This window comes from Folsomia candida, unplaced genomic scaffold (genome assembly GCF_002217175.1).
Source record: "Folsomia candida strain VU population unplaced genomic scaffold, ASM221717v1 Fcan01_Sc008, whole genome shotgun sequence".
NCBI lineage: Eukaryota > Metazoa > Arthropoda > Collembola > Entomobryomorpha > Isotomidae > Folsomia > Folsomia candida.
In genome coordinates, this window is record NW_019091200.1 from 191,698 (window position 1) to 200,872 (window position 9,175).

Consider the following 9,175-nt stretch of genomic DNA (forward strand, 5'->3'; position numbering starts at 1 on the left):
AAAAATTCTGCATAATTTGAGTCATTTATTTCTTCAAATTTTGCAAAATTTACACCTTCGCCTTCATTATCACCGCTTAACCGAAATAAGTCCAAGATGTGCCGCAATACTGTTGACCACCACCCCCTGGGAGCCAGACAACTTCTTCTGACTAGCCTCGCCCGACGACCTTCCGGTGGAATCCAGCTGCATGTACTTGACAATGCTAAGACTCATCCGTCGGAGGTGTTGGTCCGACGAATTGACGGCTTTCGACGCCCTAGGACCGACCGGAATGTCCTCGTGGGACGAATTGGTGGTAGAAACGATGGCCATGGACCCTTCACGGTCACTCAGGCTGGACAAATGCAGCATTTGACTCGAATGCGGCCGTTTCGAAAGTTTTCCTCGGCTGCTGGCACTGACTCCGGGAAACACCCGGCTCTGTTTGTCCTTCCTGGCGGAAGGCATTTTCGGATAGAGAGCGGAATGCAGGTGGTACCGTTCTGTGATGAGGGATTGGAAGGCGGAGGCGCATCGGGTACTTGGGATACCTTCAGAAATTGGGAAATTGGGGTTATCTTCTTAGTATTGATAAGATTCGTAGTTTTAAAAATATTTACGTACAACAGCCGCACGCTTGTAGTAAGAGGGCATCCTTCTTAACGGCGCGGACAAAGTCTTCGTACGTGATTTGACCGTCGCGATCAGTGTCCAATCTACATATTTACGATGAAGTAAGAAACTTACTGTAAAATCGGTTATGAAGGGTCAAATTGGGCCTACTTTTTCATCGCAATTTCCACAATGTCCCTCTCGCAGTCTTCAATCTCATCGTCATCGATCCCATATCCGGACAAGATGCAGCCTTTCAAACAGTGGTGCAATTCTTCTCGGGCAAGTGAACCGTCGCCATTCATGTCGTAAACGTTGTACGTAAAATCAGTCAACTGTTCCAACGTTCCGCGCAACATGGTCGACATGCCACGAACCCATTCGATATCGTTGATCTGAAAATTAGTGAATGATGAACTGGTAAAAATTATTGTTTATGCAAATTTTATCACAGCGTACAAATCCGTCCTGATCGTGGTCAAAAGCGCGGAACACGAGGTCCAACATTACGTCGTCTGTAATGGCGAATACAATGCTGAGAATTTCACGAAAACGGTTTCTATCCAAGGGCCCAATTTCCTCCATTTTTTGATGAATGAGGAGCAACATTCGGACCTGGAATTGGGTGGAGTATAGAAATTTACAATTTTGCATAAATTGGACGTGATTTCGCAGACAAACCTCTTCTGACGTGAAATTTGTCGCTTTCGATAAGTGATCCGACAAAGAAGCCAATTTGTGGGTTTGAGCGAGACGGTTTTTCTTGGCTTTTGGCATTTTGTCGAGAATTGAAATTGTTTCTTGTTATTTATGGAAATATATTTTAGTTTTGATCAAACTAAATAAAATGGCAAGGATGACAAAAAATTGACAAATACAATTTTTTCAAAATCTAAAATTCTAACCTAGACAAACAATTCTGAATTTATTTTTTACAATATCTGGTTTACATGGCTTTGATTATATGGATCTGAAAACTTTTGGCATAAATAGCTTTAAACTGGGCTAAAATTTTATCGGATTCTAACAAATACAATACAAAATTTTATATATTCTCATCTTGCATATCATCGGAGATTAATTTTATCCGATAAAATACCACACACGTAATAAACGAACTTTTTACAATCTCCCAAAGCCCAAATCCACCCAGTCTATTTGGGCATTTATTTATGACCGGAGACGAAAAAAGATGAGTTATGGCATCCATTTACATTACTTTCACGTCAACATTCAACCTAGCAAAGCATGCATGTAAAAAAGCATTCTCATATTCTGATTGTAAACTAAACATGAACATTGTACATATGTAATAAACTGCATATTCCATCGGCTTTCTTATGTATGACCAACTTTCCTAAAACAAAGGCATCCATATTAAGAAATCCAGTCTAAATTTAATCAAATCTTAGTACGTAATCTTACTTAAATTTGTGTTTATTACTCGCAATGCTGACTATTTATTACGCTATCCGATATCCAATATCGCCCAATATTACACCACGAAGACGTGATTTGACTTTGTTAATCAATCCAATCCAAGTAATTCTCAGTTTCATCGTTCTACACAGATTTTGGAATTACACAGATAAAAAAGTGGTGGGATGATCTTCCTATCACTGCAAATTGGATAATTTGTTTCATAATTTTCTCAGGTAGGTCGGTAGGTGAGTAAGTAACAAGAAGGAATAAAATGCCGAGCTGCAAGTGATGTGAGAAAAGTTTTAATGTTTTCCTCCTCCCTAATTCGAGGTGACTTTAAGAATGTGATAATTTCTACATGTTTCGAATTTTAATTGGGAAAGTAATCACGACGATGTCTCCTGGACTTTCTGACTTTTATTACGCACTTTTACACAATATTTCTCTCCAGTTTCTGTGCTAATCTTGACGGGTGGGAGACGTGGCCATATGTATAGCGTCTTCAGTAGTATGTACATATGCACATCGGTTGGTGCATTATGTAGGTACAAAACTACTTGAAACTCACTCTCCCTTTCTTACATTTTCATATCTATTATGTAAACTGGAATCTGAGATAAATTATGATAATACTGATAATCGCGAGATGTAGGTACACCTCTCTGTTGGTGAACTAACTGATGATCAAAAAGCCTCATAACTCCTCAACCACGTAATTATCCTGTCTCATCAAAATTGGAATCAGAGTCAAGTATCCTCCCGTGAATTACTTTACCTTCAGGATGTCCGGCTAAGCCAGGCCACACACATATCACACCCAGAATTTCAGATCATAATGCAGTGAAATGAACATGCTTTTTTGTGTATTTACATGAAGGTCAAGGACAATAATGCAACTCGAAGAGGGATGCTCGGGATCGTTATCTCAGAGTCGTTGTCGTCTTCGTGAATTTGAGGATTATTTATATTTACACCGTCGTAAAATTTCTCGTTACGTAACACCCAGACTTATCTACCTACATATTTTTTCGAATAGTTTCTTGACTTTTTGACTACCGTCCAAAAAAATTAGACAGTTAGGTAAATGAATTGCATTGCAGTAGACTATACAAGTCGGGACAAATACATAAAGAAATAGCACTAATGCGTTGCCAATCTGTACGTAAAAATGGTGCTCTTTTATGTCCGTCTTTCCTGTAAAATCTCATCTCACCAACTGAATAAAACAATTCAGAATAGAATGAACCGATGCATTCATCGCAATATCGCATTGATTTTATGTATTTCTTTTAGTTTAGATTTAACACAAGCTTGCTTTTTTCTGTGGTTTGGTTTGGGACGCAAAAATTATGCAGATGCAGACGAAATACGTCATGAAATGCATTTCAGTTTAATTCGGGAGGCATTTGTGGTTGGCTCTCTATTTTTATTTTAACGCGTTACTCGCTACAGATATGTTGTGACAGATTGATTTATGCTGCACGAAACCAAACCAGAAACCAAACCACCCAAGAAACTCACAACCTTTCCCGGACGGGGAGACTAATTGTTCTTTAAAACTTGGTCAATTTTTAATTAAAAATTTCAACCAACATACATAAAGGTTTCCCGCTGTGTTTTATGCTCCATAAAATTTTGCACATTTACTTTTTGCACACTGTTTTGTCACGTTTGCCATTTGTTTACCAAGTTGGCCAAAAGTTTTTATGATGCATGGAAGAGATGGATGACATTTCCGTAATAAGAAGTGACATCCTCAACGACGACATGAGCATCGGAACTGGAATCTAAATTAATTATATGGCTACTTATAATTTCATGTTTGCTGGTGAAATAAAAAAAATGCGATAAAATTTCATCTCAGGACAAGTGAGAATAAGAAGATACACTTTTTAACGACATTTCGGTTTGCAATCCTTCCTTGACTAACGAACGAATAAAGTGAGCAATCATGAAATTATTATGGACAAAAAAAAATTTATGTATTTTCCCAGACTTTGCTTACTTACACATTTGCCACTATGTAGATTCTTGACAGTTTTACCCTCCTAATTTCATTCTATTCCGCGTGCAGTTTATGTAAAAAAGTGCAAAGAGAAATGTGTTATTATTTCTTTTTACAGATGACACATTCCAGACGCATCTCATAACCTTCTTTGCCCCGTAAAATTCTCGGCATTTTTATGACGAATTCGCATCTCAATAGTCAGTAAATTAAACAAGATTCCATTTTAAACCTTCAACTGCGACCACAACTTGTATCCTCGTTGACAGCCGAGTGCGTGATGTGGTGCAATTGTTGTTGTTGGACTGGAGGAGGAAAGTCTCACTCGAATATGAACTCATTCACGAGTGAGGAATGCATAATTTTCGTGGTGCAGTCAGTTAGTGGCAAATTGAATATGCGACTGAAAAGAAGATGGTAAAAGAAGAAGAAAGTCGTAAAAGAATCTCGACAGATTTACAACAGGTTGAGCAGCAGAAAGAGAGAAATTACAGTCTACATCTTATTCAATTCCGTGCACGTGGTTTGGCTACACGGATTTTTTGGAATGCAACTCATGCAAATATTTTGAGCAAATGAGACGAGCATTTTTTACTTATTTATTGTATAAAATAGAAGAAACAGCTTATGTAAATAATTTAATTCTTTTGCAGAAAATGTAGATTTTTTGTACATAAGTTAATCTTTGCACAATTGCGATTGTGCGACGTAGATATTTACGATGTGCGTATATCATACCAAGTGCAAGGACCTGATAAAGAAGAATAATTCCAGATCCAGTTGTAATACGACCAAAATCTCGCATAAGATTTGTGTCCTGTTACGTAACCATTTCCTAAATTGGAATAATAATTTGTTACGTCCTCTCTGGAGAGTTATTTGGCTAAGTGAGAAAGAAAAGAGGTCCATTTAAGGACGGAGGAAGGAAGTGATTTAATGTCCGCTCACTTTTTCCACTGATCCATATGCTCTCCTCGCTGTAAAAACACTAATGTTACGTATTAATGCGATTCTGGGTATTAATAGATGACTCGAGAGAGGTTTATAATCACATTAGTTAGGAAAATGTGGACGCATTTTGTTCGCCAGGGGATGGCTAGTTAGTGCACTCATGATGGAGGTCTACCAGCGTATGCTCTCAGATTTTGACAAAATTAGAGTCAACCGATCACAAATTTAGTTAATATGAAATTTGCGAAATACACGATCTCCTAATATTCAGGTTTTGCATAGATATTTGAATCAAAGGAGGAGAAACCGCGTCCTGGAAAATTTTACACTTTCAAAATTCACTGAACGAATTTTGCAGTTAATTTTGAAAGTGTAAAATTAAGGGCGTGTTTTCTCCTCTTCGGATGCAAATATCTCTGCCAAAACTTCGGATTGATAGTACCCTTTGCAAATTTGATACTAATTTTTGTGATTGAATCACACTAATTTGGCCAGAACCTGAGAGCATACGTTGGGACACCTCCTCAGCAAACTTTAAATGTTGTACAAGTAGATATCTACATATCCAGATTATGGCCAAGTTTATTAAATGCAAATTACTACACCCAGGATAATGAAGGGCAGGGATTTTGAACCTTAAGACATTTCGATTTTATGCATGTATTTAACTCTCTCTCCTCCGTTATTACTTTGCTTACTGCACATAAAAATTGTAACATGGTAAACAAGCCAAGCCAACCTCCCAAGTGGGGTAATAAAGAACATGCCCAGTAACATATTTCAATTTGCGACCGAATAATAATGCTAACATTGGTTTGTGGAGCGTCATCGCTCTAATCCGGAACCTCATCAAGGAATCTTCACCCAATGTCATGCATCATTTTAATGACGAGGAGAAGGCGTTGCACTTTTAAACAACCATTTCTATTCAATCCCACGACGATACGGGCGATGCGATGAGATGAGACGGCTTTATTTTCTAACGTCTCAACCCAAAAATCCAATCGCTTTCAAGTTTGGTTCCGTAACGTATCTTTGTATGAATCCTTACATAATCCGATGCACATGTCTGCCCGCATAAATGTGTAAAACTGCACTTGTTGGTTCGTGTTAAAAGTGTTGGGTAATAAACTGGAGCTGTGGAAAAGTTGGGATGAAAAATTCATAACGATTATTCCTGATGAATAGAGGAATAACAAATGTGCAGAATTTTTTTGGCAAGCACTTCCGACTTTTTTTGTAGGAAAATACTTATGGATTAAATTACAAGTTTTTTAAGAAAGGCAAAGTTTTAACATATGCACAAAACTTAACCATTTTTCTAAGCGTGAAAGTTTATGGGGAACATATTTATTTAAAAATTGCTAGCTTTCACCTCAGAGCCGTACCGCGAAATTGTCAGGCCTGGTATGAGCTTAAGTGCCGGGCCCTTTCATAAGTTCAATATTTTCGATACTATGTTATCGCTTTCGCTCCAGAATACTAGGGCATTATGGAACGAAGCAGATAATATTCTACGAGTATTCAGAGCACATTATTTTTCATGGGAAAATGGTGACATTTACTTGCGCTCTTAACTCAGCCATATTTTTGAAAACATCGGCGGGACGGAGAAAAATCAATTACATGAACCTAAGTTGCACAAATATTCGAATATGACATACTTTTCGCTACTTCCCAACGCTTCCCAAACCCTTTGCGATTAAATACTTTTCTATCCATTTTAAAAATTTGAAAAAGTGCCAGACTCATTTGGAATTGGCGAAGATGCAGGTCCCAAAACTCAATTCCTTTTAGTTCTTAGAACACTTATTGTATTATTTCTTGAATTCAGGTACATATTCAAAAACATACAGTATGGTGAAAAGCCAACGGTTTAGCTGAAAATACTTTTAGAATTGTACCAAGCGGTAAGAATAAAAAATAAATAATTGTCAGCATTTGGGCCTGAAGCAGTCAGACTATCAATTCGATGACGCCAGCGGTCTAACTCCGATTTTAACAAAACCACGATAATTATGGAACTTCAGACAAGTACTTAATAGAAAACGTGTTTCAGGATTTTTCATAATGCTCAGTTTAAACGAAATTATAAAGGGATCCGTAAGAGACAATTTCCATTTTGACCGTGACATTTTCTCGCGAGGGAGAAAAATACAGATTCTGGCTTACGAATTCCATCATAAATAATTTCGTTTTAAAATGCGTGGGCATAAACTGGTTTCCTCGGATTTTGACGCGACCACCTTTAAATTACTCACACATTGAAACAACCCGACCCGTAATTTTCGTTTTCCTGAATGTTCGTGTTTTCGGGTGTGACAGAATTTTTCAATACATTTTCAGCTCATTCAGGATTTTTCAAAGTTGTTAAGCTTGAATTTTTAACGCTATTTTAAAAGTGAAAGAACGTAGTTGCTCAAAATTACTTCCATAAATTTACAAAAACTGTCTTTCCAAAAACTTTTAACGTTCAAAATTTGTATACAATTTCGGGATTTTGAAAATATGCTCCAGACCAGAAAATCCGAAAAACTCAAAGTTTTTTAAATGTAGAATTTTTTTGAACTCAATATAATTCTGTGCAAAAATGTTATTTCATTTTTTAAATAGGGTCAAAATTTAAAAAGTTTCATCACTTTGAAAAATCCAAATTTGGCTGAAAATGAAGTCAGCTTATTTCCTTGTGTGGGCAATAGAGGTGAGCTGGATCGCCATTTTTTGAGATCCAATCCGTCCAAATCCATTTCACCCAAAAAATTTCGGATCCAATCCATCCAAATCCATTTGGCCCAAAAAATTTCAGATCCAATCTATCCAAATCCATTTGGCCCAAAAAATTTCAGATCCAATCCATCCAAATCCAGTTTGATCGGATCAGGGCATGGATTATCCAAAGAATAATATATATATAAACTCATGGTTAGTGTTCGGGATAAATCTGATTGGACTGTATATGTGTCACAGTGTGTGCCATGCAACAAAAGTATGGGCCATTTAGTGTTAGGATGAGATCGGAGTGTTAAAAAGAACACTTCCTGATATTCTTTATGGTGACGAAATTTATCCAATTCATCCAAATCCATTTGGCCCAAAATTTTTCGGATCCAATCCATCCAAATCCAGTTGGATTGGATCGGGCCATGCATTATCCAAAAAATGGATATCCAGCTCACCTCTAGTGAGCAATTTAAGATTGGTCCCGTCAAAATCCGAGGAAACCAGTTCATGCCCACGCATTTTAAAACGAAATTATGATAGAATTCGTAAGCCAGAATCTGTATTTTCTCCCTCGCGAGAAAATGTCACGGTCAAAATGGAAATTCTCTCTCACGGATTCCTTTATAATTTCGTTTACTGTATGAAACTTGTCATGTAAACTGTACTGGTAATCATCTTGCTATGTAACTTGAACAGAATGCTAAAACCTGTCGAATTGGTTAGTCATTTCCATGAATCCAAGTTCGTAATATCTGTTGTTTTCGAAAAATTGAAGTTTGATGTAACCGTTTTACTGTTAAATGATGTAAAATTTTCTTGTCGTACTCTATGGGCCGCTTGGCCCGAAAGAGTGGTGAAATAAAGCAATACAATACAAAACTTATAATTTTGTTTAAACTGAGCATTATGAAAAGTCCTGAAACACGTTTTCTATTATTTGTCAAAGGCTCCATACTTGTCGTGGTTTTGTTAAAATCGGAGTGAGACCGCTGGCGCCATCGTATTGTAAGTTAAGGGTCCTAAGTTCATATTTACCTAAGTTTGTCCCTGGGTTAAGTTAAATTTGCCCCTTATCAAGGAACATTTGAGTTGCCAAAAAGCATCTTTGCTTTATTCACGTTGAATTTTTGCAAAGTTCGCATGTTTTCGGTTTCAAGAAATTAGGTAATAATGTAGATAGTAACTCTTTTCATACACAGAATTCCCCACAATCTCACAAAATAAGTATAATGTGTAGCATTGCATATGTCGAAATTGTAACTAAAAATTGGTAGCCATGAAGTGATCCTCTCCGATTTTTACCCTACAAGTCACAAGTTTTAAATTGCTCAAGCTCAGAAATAAGTCGACCCATACTTTTAGGTTTTCTTGAACCTAATTTCTTTTTTAGCTTAATTTCTGAATGAAGTTTCAGCTAAAATCATGATTTAACATTTAATTAAAATTCGAAAGCCAAATATTAGAATTAAAAATTGTAGATAC

At 36.9% G+C, this 9,175-nt stretch overlaps 1 protein-coding gene across 1 annotated transcript; it reads right to left on the reverse strand.

Moving 5' to 3' along the window:
- Positions 1-64: 64 nt before the first annotated feature.
- Positions 65-1,796, reverse strand: LOC110853110 (EF-hand calcium-binding domain-containing protein 1). Its single transcript, XM_022101341.2, has 5 exons — positions 1,276-1,796; positions 1,054-1,209; positions 766-989; positions 607-698; positions 65-533 (listed from the first exon to the last, which is right to left on the reverse strand). Exons 1-5 carry the CDS (start codon positions 1,369-1,371, stop codon positions 70-72), a joined length of 1,032 nt encoding a protein of 343 aa, XP_021957033.1. The 5' UTR covers positions 1,372-1,796; the 3' UTR covers positions 65-69.
- Positions 1,797-9,175: the final 7,379 nt, after the last annotated feature.